The 18263-nt window shown below is 34.6% G+C and overlaps 1 protein-coding gene across 10 annotated transcripts in view; it reads left to right on the forward strand.

Annotated features, from left to right (window-relative positions):
* Positions 1-18263, forward strand: part of DMD (dystrophin) — a 1043904-nt gene that overhangs the window by 386090 nt on the left and 639551 nt on the right. For all 10 annotated transcript variants that reach the window (XM_063182212.1, XM_063182260.1, XM_063182196.1 and 7 more), the window contains 7 exons: positions 794-1035; positions 2753-2933; positions 10187-10332; positions 11658-11870; positions 14216-14329; positions 15472-15627; positions 18016-18186. In XM_063182212.1, coding sequence (XP_063038282.1) covers positions 794-1035; positions 2753-2933; positions 10187-10332; positions 11658-11870; positions 14216-14329; positions 15472-15627; positions 18016-18186 — 1223 coding nt within the window. The remainder of the gene's footprint in view (positions 1-793; positions 1036-2752; positions 2934-10186; positions 10333-11657; positions 11871-14215; positions 14330-15471; positions 15628-18015; positions 18187-18263) is intronic.

Genomic DNA, 18263 nt, shown 5'->3' on the forward strand with positions numbered 1-18263 from the left:
AGAAAATTCCTTTTACCTTTTAATTGTTCTAAATAATTACCTTGTCTTCAATAACTAAAGTTAGTTTTATTTTATGAACTTTATTGTAAGCATGATTATTGAACAACACACAGGAATAGGCAAACTATATCAAGGAAACCTATCACTTTGAAAATAACCATAGAGAAGCATCACCTATGGTTTCTTGGCTGTCTTCTTACTGTCTCCCTATGGTCATTGTTGGACACTCAGGACTGGCCTAGATGGAGATTTGATCTGGTACTTTGTTAATGCCTCAGTGTTTATGATATTTTTACAATAATGTATAATGCAGAATATATGGGTTGGATTACCAGAAACCTCTAAATAACTGTGGAATATAGTTCCTATTAATTGCAATTTTATAGAAGAAAAGCCAGCAACAGTCTTGTACATTAAAATCTAATTTCAGTCCAGGCACAGTTCTCAAAATCCAGCTGTCAGGCATTTGGTTATTTCTTACAGCAGTTTTAATTAGCTTTATGTATTGTATCTCTACTTTTTGCTTTATTCCCATTCTTGTACTTTAATGTAGTTTATAATTCATTCCCATAGCAACAAAACTACCCAGGCAGCAACGTTAAATATTTTGATATGCTTTCCCCACTAATGTGTAACATCTGTAGATTCAGAACTGTTATTTGGTGATAAATCATTAACTGGATTTATGAGCTCTCAAATAGAGAAACTGAATTGTTCAATTATCCTACTTAATTTTTTTTTTCCTTTTCTTTGTAACTTGTTTATCTTTAAGCATCTTCTGTTGTTTTTCTAGAGGGTCTGAATCCTGACAACATTAGACAAGCCTCAGAGCAGCTGAAGAGCCGCTGGATTGAGTTCTGTCAGTTGCTGAGTGAAAGACTGGCATGGCTGGAGTACCAAAATAACATCATTGACTTCTACTCCCAGCTGCAGCAACTGGAGCAGACAGCAATTGCTGCAGAAAACTGGCTGAGAACACAACCCACACCAGCAACAGATCCTGCTACAGTAAAAGCTCAGTTAGAAAGATGCAAGGTTAGAGATTGTTCAAGTTTTTTTTTATGATATTGTGCTTCATAGGTGTTCCAACAGTGGGACAGGTTATGACCTACGATGTTTCACTATAAAAACGGTATATGGTCTCTTTGGATTTACAAAGTAATTATTGAAAATATTTGTTCAAGGAAGGGAAAGACTGGTAAAGAAACAAAGAGGCAGTAGAACCCAGGATATGGGTATTTAAAAATCTGCCCCAAATATTTTGTTATTAGGATACTTAGACACTTAGAGGGAACTGTAGGCCTAAAGTCATTTTCATATTTCTTTTTCATGTAAAAATCTATGTCTTTGGTTCCTCATTAAATCCTGTTAAGGATCTGTGCCTGAACATTGTCCAAAATTCTGCCATTGCAGGCCACTTTACTTCTTACGTACCCTGTGTTCTGATTCAGTGTGGGTCGTGTACTCAAATGGAGGAATATTCTTCTGTCACAATATGAGAGGATCACAGGACTTGTACAAAAAACTGTCACACCAATTACTTATAAGTCTCCCTAATGGTTTTTATTTATGTGCTGCACCACCATAGAAATTTGTTTCTCTCTCTTACTGTAGACAGCTCTGTGGGTGGAGAGCTTACAAGCAAATACCGATTAACAGCAATATATTGTAGTATTGCATTATAAATTGCATGATATACTTGTAGAAGTTTGACTTTAGGAAATCTATGACTCCAGAAGCTCTCAACCAGAAAATATTGAAACCCAAATTGAGATTCATGCTATTACTTCAATTTTCAGGTATTTCCAGGCTGGCATTATGCCTACGGAGATCTCTGTTCTTGTGCAGAAAATTTTTCTTTGAATATCTCTGCTTTGAACTGTACATTTGGCTTACTTTGCTCATTTTTTTTATATTCTGTAGTTGCACATGCCACAGTGTATACAAGGTATAGCAGCACAACCCCATTTCTCTCTACAGCTTCCTGAGAAGGGCAGTGAAGAGAGAGGTGCTGATCTCTTCTCCCTGCTCTCCAGGCACAGGATGCATGGGAATGGTTCAAACCTGTGCCAGGGGAGGTTTAGACTGGAGTTGGGAGGGTGTTTGAAGAGTGTAACAAAAAAGCTTCCTGGAGAGGTGGTGGGTGCCCCCAGCCTGTCTGTAGGAGCCATTTGGAAAATGTCCTTATCAACGCGCTTTAACTTGTCAGCCCTGAAGCAGTCAGGCCATTTGAATAGATGCTTCCTGAAAGTCCCTTCCCGCTGCTCTGTGCCATCCTAATCTTAACTTCAGCCTCTAATGTGTTGCTGTGAGGCTGCTAGAAATCACTGGGCATCTTCATCTCTCCTTTTCTACCTCATTTTATTCTGTACATAATCTAACAGACACAGGTCTGGAATTATGGTACGCGTGGTGTTTTTCTCTTCCCATCTTCAGATGAAAAAGATGTTCCTTAGGATTGAAAATGTAATGTGCAATCATTCTTATTTTCTTTGAGCAAAATGTCATGTGAAAGTGACTTTAAGGTGCCTTTAAGCAGTGATTTCAATCAACAATTTTATTTGGAGTAGAGGTATTGATTTGTGAGGAAAGGTTTAAAATGTTGAATTGATGGTTATTGTAACTGATGTATTTGGGAGCAAAATAGTTGTGCAATGTGCACTGAAACAGTGGTGATTTCATAGCACTAGTGGCTTCATTTCTTGTGTGTCCTATCTTGATTTTTTTATTTTTTTATTGTTTGCACTTGCAGGATGAAATCATTCGAATGTCAACCCTGCAGCCTCAGATTGAACGGCTAAAGGCTCAAAGTCAAGCGCTCAAAGAGAAAGAACAAGCCCCAGTGTTTCTGGATGCTGACCTTGCTGCTTTTACCAGCCATTTCAAACAAATATTTGCTGACATGCATGCCAGAGAAAAGCAGCTACAGACCAGTAAGTGTTCTTGACAAGGAGTCAATTTGCCTGACTAGCAGTATGGAATAGGTGTTTATATTTTGCTTTCCCAGTTTTGTATTTGCTTTTGTGATACTAAACCAGTAGTGCAATTCAGGTGCTCTTTTTTTTGCAGTTGAAATAGTCTTTCAAAAATTATCAGTTCATTCCACATTTTTTATTAAGAAATCAAGGGAAGGTACACTATTCAGAAGCAAAGCTTCCACTCAACGTAGTTCTGCCATCAAACTTCCTCTTGTTAGTGTGTTTATGGGCAGATTCAGTGATATTTTTTGGCACCATAAAACTGTCTTTGCTTATCTGGATTATAAGACAAGGCAGTCCATCCCTGTAAGTCAGTAGAGAGGAAAGACAGCTTAATTACATGAGTGAATCTGCTCTAGATTTTTACAACATGGAAATTTAACTCCATAAATCTTATCAAAGAGAGTAGCTACCTTAGCATATCTAGTTTTTTGTCATGTGGCCAATTCTTTCTTATTTGCAAGGCAGAACACATGACTGCCAGTTATAACATTATTTGTGATATTTTTAGTAAAATGAATTTTTCAAAAGGGGCAAAATGCTATACCAAAATAGAAAGTTAACTATTCCTAATTAATGATACATAGCTTATCTGTAATTACTCTTTCTGTATTAGTTTATGAAATTTAAAAAGTATCAGACAAAAAAGAATACAAATTTAACTTTTTCCAACAACAAAGATATTATTTGCCTCTTCAACCACCGATATCTCTAAATTATTGTACTGATTTGAAATTTGACATAGTGCTAGCTCCTTCTAGTGGATTTTTCTAATATTCCTCCTAAATTCTTTCACAGAGAGTCTTGGATATTGTTTTTTTCAATACTACATTACTGCACTGCTATAGTTATTTTACTTGTGTAGTCCACATATGCAAACTGAAGAGATGATGATGCATGGGAGAACAGATGAAATAAAATGCAAGTGTCGCATAGCAAGTGATGAAAGAATGAATTGTAGAAATTTAACATTACAGAGTGTATAGTTTCTTCATTACTCTAAATTCATGGTGAAAAATGGGCAAGATGTAAAAAACATTTTATATACTGAAATCAGTTGCCATTCTTCCAACAGAAACATAGCATGAATGCTGGCTTCTTTATGATTTCTCCTCTGTCTAAACTTCCATAGTTGTTTGGTTTGCCACACCAAATTTTACTGTGGTGAGAGGCCATGAATTAACCAGTTGATTGGTCCAGTAAGGTAAATACTGTTCAGTGCCTGAGCTGTAATGCCATGGGCTTTAGTGAAGTTCTTCCTGGGAATTCCTTCCCCAGCCTGGGCTGCAATCTGCTCCTCCAGCGCCCTGGCCAGCTGCAGGAACAGCTGTCCTGAGCTGGAAGCACTGACCAGGCTGGGGAGAGTCTCCTGCAGTGCAGGAGAACAGAAGTATTTAATCAATATTGCATGGAGCTCTGGACAGTTACTACTTTTTTTGTGTTGTACAGATGGGCCATATCCTGTGTCTTTATTCTGGCCTTACTTTAATAGAAAATATTGAAATTTTGTTAGAGTACTCTGGAGCTTTCCATCTTTTATTTACATAAATTATTTGTAATTAATTATTTCCTACAGATGGAAAAGTCTCCTGAGGACTGAATGTTGTGTTGCAGATCAGTAATAATATTTGATCCTTTTTTTCTTTCCTGTGAATAAAACCTACATGTGTTTAAAAAGATTTTTCTTTTTTGATTCATGATTAAGGTTGATTTTTAAGTTAAAAAGATATATTTTTTTGACTGTCATAAAAGGTTTGTTTATTTTATGAGTGGCTTTTTTTTTGTTAATCTTCCATTGATTCTTTATCTTTTTGATGAATGAAGGTATTTAGCCGTTCTGTTTTTCAAGAGAAATTTTCCCTCATAAATGGTTTTCTCTAATTTTGGGAACTGTCACCCTCAAATATGTTTTGTTTGGTTAGGTTTTGACTGTGGTTTTTGAAAGTGATGGCAGCTTAGTTTTGGTTGTTTTTTTTTTTTTTTTTAAATATTCAGGAGTGCTTAGTAGTTTCTCTCTGCTGCAGATTTGTCAATAAAGTAATACTAAAGACTAACTTATATTTTCTTACATATTTTTCTCCATGATTTGATTATCATTTCCAGTTATAAAACCCAATTTAAATTCTGAAACCTCTTTGATTGGGTTTTTCCATTATTTTGTGGTGCTGGTTAGGAAAGAGATACAATCTCATAAAATATTAAGAAATGCAACCCCATTTTTTGCATTTTACAGAATGTCTGTATGTCCATATGTGATGTTGAATATGATGTATGCAGCAATCCAGCTCTCTCTTCTCCCCAGACACATTTAGAGTAATGTCTAGAATATTGCTATATAGAAAAATTAAAGGTCAGCCTGAGCTTAAAACTGATCAGTTATCTACACAAGGGAATGAAATAGACAATGCTGGCAATGATTTGGGTATGAATAACTTGATTTCCCAGGGAAGTGCTTAGATTTTGTAATGCCCTGGTGAAAAAGGAGGTTTTGTACTTTATATTTACTTGTCTTGAAATTAACTGCTGCTGCATCAGAGAGATTTCTAGGGAGCAGCATGGTCAGCCTCCCATTCCCCCTGAGCCCAGGGAGAGCTGACAGTCGGTGTCAGGTAAGTGAATATTCCCCGGTTCAAACTCCCTCCTGGGCGCAGCTGATTCATTCCAGCACTCCTCTACTTCTGTGGCTTAACTGAATTCCATTAAGGTGCTTCTGCTTCTCAGTCTCGCTGCATTGAGCTGCTACCCAGTCGTGGCCTTGATGGAGATACATGTTCTCACTGAGATGCATGTTCTGCTGAGGGAAATTGGATTTTTAGCAAGTAACTTATAAAAAGGCTTTTGTCGCAGGTAAAATTAAAAGTATCGAGGTGGAGGTGGCAAAGAAAAAGTCATATATATTTCCATTTTTGTCTGCTTCATGAATTTATGCACTGTGCTTTTCTTCCAAGTTCTGATTCTACCTTTGCAGAATCAGTAATTCCCAAAGGTGAAGTCATCATTGTCATCATTGCTGTTGTTATTATTAATCATAAATTATTCATCTGCATTCAAATGATGTTTCTCCTGTTTATTTCAGGAAGTACTTTAGAAAGCTTTTGCCTTCTGCATCATAGAAAGATTCTTTAGACTTTTTATTTACCCATGCCATGTTTAAAATTATTTCACATGCACATTATTATTCTCTCTAATCCATAAATACAATATTTTATAGTGTTGAATTACATAGTGCTCATGCAATTCAAACTTGGCAGAATTTTATAAGATAATAAATTACAGTAACTGTAACAGTATAATGACCATTTAGAGTTTGTTTGTAATTATTCTGCTTTGGTTAAAACTTTGAACTGCTAACTTATTTTGATGCTTTAAGTACATTGCAAATGGGTTATAAGTGGCAGTGAAATTGTAATGATACCTAAAATAATCTTTCACAAATCATTCTATACTTGAGGAAGGAAAAATTTAAGCAAGTATCTTGAAAACTTCATAGCTAAAAGTTTTCTTTAAGACCTGAACTATGATTTAGTAGTAAAAATATTCATTGCTCTTTGATTTTGAGGGATAAAATTTGCTTAACCTTCTTTAAATGTGTCTTTTAAGCTGAAGATACAGTTCAGATGTGTGTGAGAATTTATTGTTTTAATAAATAGCGTGCAAGCAATTTCTTTTCTTTTTTTTCACCCCATCCGTTTCCTCTGGTAATTATTTTTTATGTAAATCAAGATCAAAAGGACAAAGCAGCCTGTGAAATGAATGTGTATGAGATAATGTCCTCTACTCTGTAGGTGATTTTGTCCTTTTCTTCAGTGGTAAAAATGAATATTTTTATGGATGAAAAACAAGCCCCCCTAAAAAAGAATTGTGTCTTTAAAATACATTTACTGTTACAAAAGGTCCTGTAGAACTGGAGAAGGAATTTCCTGGAAGTGTTCAAAGCCAGGTTGGATGGGACTTGAGCAGCCTCATCTAGTGGAAGGTGTCCCTGCCCATGATGGGGCTTGGAACTGGATGATCTTCAAGGCTCCTTCCAACCCAAACCACTCTGTGATTCTATTATTCCCTTCTGTTTCTTTCATGAGCTTTGTAACAAAGAGAAATGGAAGTCTTAAATCACTTGCATAACATTGATCAAGTATTACACAAGATTCCTTATGAGGCTTTCTGGTTAAAAATGTGAGAGAAGAAAATCGCAGCTTTTATTAAGAAAGACCTATTGATGAATTGGTTCAAGTATTTATATTACAAAATAATTAAAACAAAGTTGTGAAAACATCAGCCTGGTTTTACTGCTGAAGAGATTTTTTATTGGAAATACATGAAGTTCAATCTTCTTAATTTATTTCAGGGTATAAGTCTTTACTAAAATGGTCCCATAGATTATATTTATTGTCTTTCACGATGGTGTGATGAACAGTGGGATTTGTAATGACTGCAGGAGAAACACATTTCACCCTATCCAGGGTGATTTGATCAGTGTTGAGATAATTGTATTCTCATTACATTTCTGACTTCGGAAAATATTTTTGAGTGAAAAATCTGGTCACAAAAACCAAGGGAGCAATGAGGAAAAACAAAGTATTTTACTTACTTGTAAAGCTATTTTTTCATATTTAGATAGTCCTGTTTATTAGAAACAAATCCTAGCTAGCTATTTGAGCATTTTGTTTCCACATGTATGGACTTTCTCTAAAAGAAATATGCAAGTGCAAATGCATTTGCCTGTCAGTTCTCAGGGCTTACAATGTCAGTCACACCAAAATGCATTCCCTAAAAGTGGAATAGATTAATTCAAACACATTTTTCCCCTCTGGGATGGGAATTATATTCTGATATTTCACAATAACTCTTTTGTGATTTCTGTCTGTGATATTTTGTTACAGTTCTGCCATGGACCTAGTTTTGCTATATCTAAACTAGGCCCATATTGAGGACATACTAGATCTTTCTCATTGCCAATATTTTTTTTTTCTTTTAGATCATACAGCAGAATCCATATTAATGAGATTTGCTTATTGTGTGGACTTTAGTCCATAAATATTATTATCTCAAAGCAAATTTTAAGATAAAAATAAACAAGTCTTGAATGTGGGTTTATATTATTACCATGGGGATTTTAGAGATTCATATTGCCCACAGAGAGATCATAAATGAGTTAGATTATTTAGACAGTTATTACTGGGTAATGTGAATCCCACTGTGGGAGCTTGACTGAATTTTTACCATTTCCTTCATGTGCTGCTAAAATAATAAAGGCTCTTAAGTGCCATCCTAAAAGTTAATCTGCTTCCTTGTGAATGAAAATGCTGACACATTGTCTATCTTAAAGAATCAAAAAGTGTTTCATTTTTGCTAATCTGTAGTAATCTGGAAAAGTGAAATGGGAAAACTATGGTTACACTCAATTTAACAATGTTTTTTTAAATTTATATTTAATAACCAAATTGTAAAGACACTAGTTTGATTAAATCAATGCTTGTCATCCCATTGAACTCTTATTTAGTCTATCCAATAGTAGGAAACATAACTCATTACAATTGAGTAATGATTGAAATGTTTTGCAATATTTGGATGGTTTTAAAATTTTTATTATTATTGTCAAAGTTACAGGATTAGAATTTGATGCAGTTTGGTGGAGTTTGCTATAGCAGTTTTCATCTGTTCTGAGGTACTTTTCAGTACTACCAAAATAGCTGTTCTTTTACTTAAATGCTTGAAGTTATACATTAATCATAAGATTTGTTTTTCATTTAAAGGGAAAAATTACTTAGAGAAGTCAAACACTACATCACAACACTAAACTCCATTTCATATTTCTAAATAAAACTACAGTTAAGAGTTGTATAATTCTTTAACATATCTGAGCTGCTCAAATTATATCTCCATTTTTTTGGAGTGAAGAGTTTAAATGTATGTTCTATTGTAAAGTAGAAGTTGTTTGGATAAAATGAGTCAAAGACAATACAAATTTCACTAAGGAAAGAAAATGTTTAAAATGTTACTGGGCAAGATGGAAAATTTTTGAGTTTGTATTTCCAAGAATTTATTACTATTGATTTCTGTGAATCACAAATACCTCACAAGGGAAGAAATTCTTGTCTTTCCTGTTGCCAAGTTCGATCTTTTGTAAATCCCCAGATTTAATAAATCACATCAGGCAAGTCATTTATGAGGAAAGTTTGCCATAAAATGTGCATTCTTCACAAGAGAGATTGTTCTGATTTTGGGAAGTTGCTTTGATATCTGACTGTAAATGTAATTTCTTTTTTCATGTAGCATTCTGTTATCAACTAAAAAATTAGATTAAAATCTGAGGTACATTCTGCCAAGCACTGCTGTACGATGTAAGCAAGCTTGCACTTAAAAATTTTAACTGGATTGTTTGTCAAAACTACTTTTTGGACAGCTTTATTATTTTTCTGTACATTCCTTTGTGAAACACCAGAGAACACTGAGGAGAATACAGGAAATACAATGGGTGCAACTTTTTTTTAGCTTTTATATTCTTCATTATTATGAACAAGTTGGAAATGTTTCAGTTCCAACCAGCCGTGCTATTTGTCTACACATTTTTCAGTGAGAATAGAGGCAACTGTTGTTGATGGCAGAGGGAATCTATCTGCTAATTAGTTGCTTATGTGTGTGCCAGATATTGTCTATTTGCAGTAGCTGTAATATTGACACAATAAGCACAGTTCAATAAAATCCAACTTTATTGTAGAAGGAAGATTAATTTTCTAAGCTTTTAACAGATGTCTTAAATGGAACATTTTGCTTTAACAGAAACATTGAATACATAAACTTAGTTCTTAATACATTTCTGAAATTAGATTGTAGGTTAAGTACAATGATTTGTCTGTTGATCTCTGAACACACATATTTAAAATAGCTGTGTTGGCCCTATAAGTTGTCTTTTGACCTATAATAATGGAGTCAAATGGCAAAAAACTCATAAAATGGTAGAGATATCTCAAACATTAGAAGGAGTGTGTTCGTTTTTCAAAACAATTTTGCTTCCAAAATTATTTTTTATAGTTTTGATAAACACTGGGCCTGTTGCAATGTCGTGCAAAACAGCTGTAGAATTCAATAAGGCTTTTTCTTTTATCAAGTGTCTTCTGTCAGCAATCCGAATAGTGAAGTGAAAAATTGTTTTATTTCCGTCTTCCTTCTTTTATTTCCTTCCCTTTTTTTTTTCCCATTGAATGTAGTTTCTGACAGTTTGCCTCCTGCACACTACAAGGAGACAATGAACACTATACTTATGTGGATGCAGCAGTCAGAAACTAAACTCTCCATGCCTCAGGTTGCAATTGCTGAATATGAAACCATGGAGCAGAGACTCAGGGAGTTCAAGGTGAGTGATCAAGCTGTGAGCAAAAATGTCTCAAATGAGAAGTTTAGAAGAATAGAACTCTAGTTTGGTACATAAATCTGCTGAAGCCTATGGATCTTGAGTAAATAGTGCTCATTTTGTTTTAGGCCAGGGCTTCAGGATATGGTGGTTGATTTCTCGCTTATATTGATTCCTGAAGTTAAGGAATTTAAAATGGTGTTCACCATTGAAAGCAATTTTATAAGATATTTAAAATGTTAAGGAAAAGCCCTTGTTTTTCCCCATGGTATATAAAATATTCCTTTGATGATAGTTCTGGTAGTTAAACATAGATTTAGGTAATTTCATTTTCCAGTGCTGACATGAAAATGATTCTGATTTGCAAAATGCAGCACAGTCTTTTGACAGGTTTCCTGTCAAATTTACAAGTAGACAAATGTGGAACAATTTTTGCCAGTGGCTACAAACCTTCCCTGTATCTCAGTGTCTGACAGAGTTTGTACTCTCGGATGGCTAATGAACATATTGTTTGATGCATATTCAGAAATAAAACGTAGAATATAGAAAAAAAAAAACTAGATGAAGTAAATTTGGGCTGAGAATTATAAAATTTTTGAGATGTTATAAAATGTTGTATCACAGATTCAGTTATCTAAGTTTATTTTTTTTCCTCCATGTTCTAGTTCTTTTGAAAGTGTCATTATCAGGGCCATGTGACGGTGTTCACAGGGGTCTCAGGTTGAGGGAAGAGACGAGGGTCTGACTCCATGTTTCAGAAAGCTTGATTTATTATTTTATGATATATATTACATTAAAACTATACTAAAAGAATAGAAGAAAGGATTTCCTCAGAAGGCTAGTTAAGAAGAGAAAAGGAATGATAACAAACGCTCTGTTTCAGACAGAGAGTCCGAGTCAGATGACTGTGATTGGCCATTAATTAGAAACAACCACATGAGACCAATCCCAGATGCACCTGTTGCATTCCACAGTAGCAGATAACCATTGTTTACATTTTGTTCCTGAGGCCTTTCAGCTTCTCAGGAGGAAAATTCCTAAGGAAAGGATTTTCCATAAAAGATGTCTACGATAGGGCCATAGCAAATTCCTATCTCGAATTAATGAAATGTACATAGATCACATCTATTAACAAGTGCAAATACTTCTGGTTATATTCTCAGTTCAACTTAAAAAACCTTCTAAGTTGTATGAGAAAAACAATTCCAAATTGCCCAGTAAGTTATGCCATTGCATATTTTAGCAAAGGAGACCTCTATGTGTCGCCCGTGTTTGTAAAATGAAGGGAATTGCCTGGCACGTGAATTCCACTCTCTTCTTTTTCACAGGCTCTTCAAAGTTCTCTGCAAGAGCAGCAGAAAGGGCTGACCTATCTCAGCACGACTGTGGAGGAGCTGTCCAGGAGAGGCCCTGCAGAGGTGGGCCGGAGTTACCGCTCCGAGCTGGAGGTGGTGCTGGGCCGCTGGAAGAAGCTCTCGGCGCAGCTGGCGGAGCAGTGCCAGAAGCTGGAGGAGCGCATGACCAAACTCCAGAGATTCCAGGTTCATCACACTTTTTCTGCCTCTTCTAATGCCTGGGGGCTTGTTGCTGTGGGACTAAGGCAGAACACATTTAGGTGCTTGTGGGAATTAACACCAAAGTGAGATATCAAAACATGTCAAAAAATGCGTTTAAATTTCTGCTCAATTCTGATGAGTACAGATTTTACTTTGAATTCTGATTTGGTGGTTGTTCCTGATTATGTTATTTCATTAGGAAAAAACTCTAATTTAATTAAAAATTGGAAATAATGATCCTCTACTTCTTTTTCAATGTAGCTGAAGCACTTATACATGCATCTGAAGTAGCTGTACCATACTGACTTTAATGAATTCACTCACATAATTAAAGTCACCTGTAATATAGTAGTATCTTGTCAGCTTTCCAGAAAGCAGAAGTGTTTTTCAGGTATATAGAAGGGCAGCATTAGAACCTCACCAGGGTGTCTGTAAAGCTGCTTCTCACATTTTGCAGGGCTGTTTCTCACTTTTTCCCTCTCGTCCTCTGTCTGATATTTTTGTCCTTTCTTAACTACATTGCCACTGAGCATCTCTAGCTGACCACTGCATCAGCCATGTCCCATGGCGATTCCACAAAGGGAGGCTGGAACTGTCCGTGTTCAGCACAGAACAGCACGTGTCCTCTCCTCACAGATGCCACCCCACTCCCAAAACAATGCCACATTAAAAAAGCAGAACACTTGCTTAAGAAATTCAAGCTTTTGTCTTTTTCTCCCCCTCTGCCTCCCATCTTCACTCTCAACACCAAATTTAGAGCTTTTCCCCTGGTCTTAAAAGGTCCTGAGCATCATGACCATGCTCATGTAAAACATTCAAAGCAGCATGAGCTGTTGATGCACGCAAATTTTACTCCCTATATTTATTGCTGAAAGCCCTCTGCTACACATCTATCATAAAAGTTATTGTCTTTTGAGCTTCTTGAATGACTTCTCATCCAGAATATTGTTTTAGCTGCTGTAATTTATGGAATGCTTCAGTATAGGATATGATGAATCAGTGTTCATAAACAAAATGCATTTACAATCTGATTAAAAATGTGAGTCATACATTTGATCTTCATTGGTAGCAGGAGATTAATCTCTTTTTAAGAAAATCCTACCAGATAAATATTTTACCACATAAATGAACGAAAAGTATTCTTGTAAAGGTATTAAAGTTTCATAATGAAATATGATTCTGAACTATTTTTACTGTTGGATAATGGAATGCACAGTAGATATTTCAACAGTGTTTTGGTAATTGCCATTCTGGAGTGTACTGATAATTTTTGTATGATTAATTTTATTAATTCAGTTCATTTTCCAGGCTACCCTGGGATTTTTTTAAGTATATCATTCACATTAAGGAAATGTTCCCTTTGGTTACTTGTCTCATAATAGTTACTAAGGCATATTTTTATACTTTTTAGGACACAGTCTCTATTCTAGCATCCCTTTTTGTGCTTGCATTCAGCATGTAATATCGATATGTATTTGTGATGAAAATAGTTTGACCAAAAAATGCTTTATAAAAATGCTTTATAATTTATTTCTGAAGTTTTTGCCATATATGTGTTTTATTTTAATATGTGCATCTGATTATCAAAGATGGCATTTTAAGGTAATTTTAAGTGGCATTTTGTAAATCTCATTCTACTTTTCAAGTTATTAGATTACCTATGTAATGTTGCCTGGACTGGTAGCATTCCCTCTTTTCAAGTATTAGATGTTAAGACTTGTTGATTAACTGCAAGAGTTAAATGAAGGCTATGGAAGTAATATTCCTGTTCTAGTGCTAGAAAGAGTAACTGAGAGACCAAAATGACTCATTAACTCATTATATGATTTCAGTTTCTGGAGTGAATCTCTTTCAGTTACATTGGCTTTTTTCATTCTGAATAGTAAGGGTGTTTTTCTGTGCTGTGTTCTGTTAGAAATATAGTCACTAGAGCATATAACTTCCAAAAGGAATCTGGAGTTTAAATGAAAGCACAGAACATTTGATGGGTGAGCCCAAATTAAATGCCAAGTATGAGTAATCTGAAGCCATAGAGGGAAACAATGAACAAGCATGCAGTATCTAAACACAAATGATATCTAGAAGGCATAAATTTGAGAGCCAAAAGGTTGTCTGCTCATAGACACATCAAACTTGGTCAGAAATGGTCAAAGTACAGGTTAAAGTGTACAGGTAAAATTGGTTTAACTTGTTTGCTGTGTTTGTATTTTCAGAGAGTTCAATAATGTAGAAATTACATTGCAATGAGTTTTAGTTGTAGTGTCAGGTTGAATTACGCTCTTGCCAGTCAGGTTTTGTGTGATGCAATGAAATGTCTTTTTAATACACAGAATGACATTAGAACATTGAAGAAGTGGATGGCTGAAGTGGATGTTTTTCTGAAGGAAGAGTGGCCTGCCCTTGGAGACTCAGAAGCACTGGAAAAGCAACTTGAGCAATGTACAGTGAGTATTACCTGCCTACTTGGCATTTTTTCAGTTCTCTGTGAGCTAAGTTTATACAGAAGTTACACAAATTATTACTGTTCCTAAAAATAAATTCATGTAGAAAGGGGATTGAATACACTTCTGCAGTGTATTCAAACCTTTCTCATGTCCTGGGTTTGAAGAAAAATTCAGTTATAACAAGGAAACTTTAATACCGGAAGGAGGCTGGTATTAAAGTGATTTTTTTTAATGTATTTATAGTAGGATCACACCAACAAATACAGAAAATAATATATATAGCTAGCCTCTAAAGTCAACTGTTAATTGACGTTGTTGAGCTTTTGAGCATTGCATTTTTTTTTTTAAATCTGTATAATCTGTGCCAAAAGATCTTTTTTTCTGTATCTGTTACTCATCTAATTTACCATCTTTTCTGATTGTACAAAAAGAACTTGCAGGTATTGTGAGTTATATCCATTCTTTTTTCACTAAACTTACAAGTTCCAGGATGGTATCCCAGCAGAGTTTTAAAGCATCATGAAGTATTGGTACTTCCATCACAGGGTTTACAAATTCTTCCTGTCCCAGCAGAGTGTGTAAGTGGAGTGAATCTTGTAATCTCTGATGGCCCCTGTCTATATGCTCAGTGGAATTTACAGGTTCTGAAGATGTATTACACATCAGGCAGGATGTGTAAATACTATGAAATACTGCATTCAGAGTGATCTTATAGAACTGCAAGTTCTCTCATATTTTCTCTTAGCCATTATTTAAATAAGAATTATCATTATTTTTCATCATTTTAATGGAATGTTCTTTCAGAAATGTGCATAAAAGATCTAGGTATTTCTCATGTCTTCAATCAACAGCAGGGAAGCATTTTAAGAGATATATGTACACATTATATATGTATGTGATTATAGTGCATACATAACGTTTAAAAATTATATTATTTTATTTGGTAAACAACAGCTTGTGACATTACAGCTGCTCATTCCTTTTTAATTTCTTCTCATAAATAAGTCTGTTGATTGTCCTCATTTTACTGGAGATCTGGACCCCAGACAAGTCAGAATCTCATGCAGACACATTTTCATAGGGATATCATATCTGAAACTTTGTGTGAATTCTGCTTGCCTTAACTTCTTCTCTTCCTTTAGGCTTTAGTAAATGATATCCAGACAATCCAGCCCAGTTTGAACAGTGTTAATGAGACTGGGAAGAAAATGAAGAGTGAAGCAGAGCCAGAATTTGCTTCCAGAATAGAGGCAGAGCTAAAGGATCTCAATGCTCAGTGGGACCACATTTGCCAACAGGTAAATCTCCTGCTGTGACTGGTTCTTTTTAAATTAATTATCAGGATTTTCATTGGCAGAATTTTTCCATCTATATATATGCAAATGAAACAGAATTTAGAAGGGTTAATTCAACTAATATTTTACAGAATGTAATTAGCCTGTAGCAGTATATGTAAAGTTTTTATATGTAAAGTTTTTTTATTTATTTATAACACAATACCTTCCTATTTTTACAAAAAAGATATATACTAATATATTAGGTCTAACAGCAATATGATTTATGGCTTCTTGTAAACTAAAATTCTGAAGATGTTGATTAGGCATTTGCCAAAACAGTCAAGTGCTGTAGTTAGTTTTATGTTTTCTTGTACCTTGTTCAAATTGCATGTCATTACTCTGGATGAAAAAAGACATTAAAGCAGTGAAGGATTCATAATTAAATAACTCAGAATTAAGAGTACGTGCACATATGCATGTGTATAAATTAGTCTCCAGGAGTCACACAGATTTGAAAGCATGAGACATAAGAGGAAAGGACAGTTCTTTTATTTTAGTTAAAGGCATTATTAATAAATAATTTTGCAGAGTAAGGAAGCTAAAAATTACTTTTATTTCACTAATGGCATTTGGATTCTTATTCTTTATGACAGTTCAAAAAAATTTTTTTCATGTTGTATTACCTTTAAATTTTTCCTACTTGCCTTTTTCTATTGTGTATTTTTTAATGTATATTTTCATAAAAGTGTTATCTTTTAATGAGGTATATAATATTTTCTTAAATTTTTATTATTCACTTTACATATGAAAAATAGCCTCTCTATATTTTTTGATAAACATAAAAAAATTGTTCTTTAAAATCTGTAAGATATTTTATTGATCCAGTTTTGTATTCTTTCCCCTTTCACTATCATGGAGTATTTAATTCCTTTTTTTTTTTCTTTTTGATATTAATAAGGTGGATACCTTTGCACTTGTCTCACAGAAATTTCAAGTATTACCTTACAAGTATAGTAGTCTGTCACAGTTCTGCTCTGACTTCCCTGAAAATCTGTCTATAATAATTTCATTCAATACAAGGCACAAATTATTCTGTCTCAGTGGGCATTTCTAACTCAACTTCTTCAGCAATAGCTATTAAAATACATGAATAGTAAATACAAAAATCAATTTGGTTTGTGGATGTTTCTTGAGAAGATTTGGAAAAGTCAGCTTGGACTGATATACATGCAATTAATATGACTGTGAGAGTTGAAAGTTGGCAATTGTCATTGGCAATTCAGATACTCTTTTCAGGTGATAGAAGATTACCTTCTCTTCTGGTGCTGGGACTGAGGAAGAGACAATTTTACAGAGCCAAATACAATTCTGCTTTTATACTTGCTGCTTGTTACTCTATTTTGTTCTGTAAAGCAACATTTATGTAGAACAGCATTTATATTTAACAGCCAGTCATCAAGGATGAGTAACAAATCGATAAATGTCAGAAATGGAGACCAAATACTAAGAAAATTTCTCCTGATATTACTAAAAATGAAGTTTACTGAAACAGCACCACAGAGCAGAATATTGGAGCAATAAGCTCTGCAAGCCCAATTCTGAGAAATAGTACCAGTGCAACTTACTATTTTTGATGCAAACTTCTTAATTCTATTGAAAGATTATAAATGCAAAATCAGGGACAATTTTGTCAAGATTAATGCACAATTAATAGAATCAGAGAATGGCTTGGGATGGAGGTGATCAAAATTATTATCTAGTTCTACTTCTATGTATGAGGTGAATAATTCAATTATATGACCCTCACTTAGTGATTGTCAGGTGATTTGGTAGTAATACTTTTCCCTTTTAGATAAATAGTTTCTTCCACTAGGAGATTGGACTTTTTTCTTTACTAATTTTTAGCGTATTCACCTTTTGGAGACATTCTTAAATGACTTAATAGACAGAAGATAGATATGCATATTGCTTTATTCTCCAGTGAGTTGCATTTGAACTAGTTAAAGGCCATCTGACTTTATAGCTCAAGAGCCTTTGGTTTCATCCTTGAATGTGCTTTCAAAATCTCCTGTGGTTATTCTTTCTACATTTCACAGAAGCTAATCCCTGGGAGATGTTCTTTTCCACAGTTGTTTTCTGATCACCTCAGCATATGGTGTAGATTCTCGTTCTAGTATCATTACAACACTCATTCTGCAGGGCCATGGTTTGCTAAAAAAAGGATGCATACAAATGTAGTACTTTTTTGATTGTTTGTCATTATTATCTACCTAATTACTAGTTAACATCTGCCTAATAACAACAATTTTGTTATTGTAGGATTTAATTTGATCCTTTTCAGGCTAAAATGTTTTCAAGTTTGTACAGTAGCTTTTCTTCAATTACTATGTGATCTTTTCTTTCTTAAAGGCCTATGCTAAGAAGGCTGCATTAAAAGGTGGTTTGGATAAGACTGTGAGTCTCAGAAAGGATTTGTCAGAGATGCACGAGTGGATAACACAAGCTGAGGAAGAATATCTGGAAAGAGATTTTGAGTATAAAACACCTGATGAGTTACAGAAAGCTGTTGAGGAACTGAAGGTAAAAGATAAACTAATTGAGCTGTGTTCAAACTTTTTTTTTGAAGCTCTCATTGTAAAGAAACTCTACTCTGTTTT

The sequence above is a fragment of the Melospiza melodia genome, chromosome 2 (genome assembly GCF_035770615.1).
Source record: "Melospiza melodia melodia isolate bMelMel2 chromosome 2, bMelMel2.pri, whole genome shotgun sequence".
Lineage (NCBI taxonomy): Eukaryota > Metazoa > Chordata > Aves > Passeriformes > Passerellidae > Melospiza > Melospiza melodia.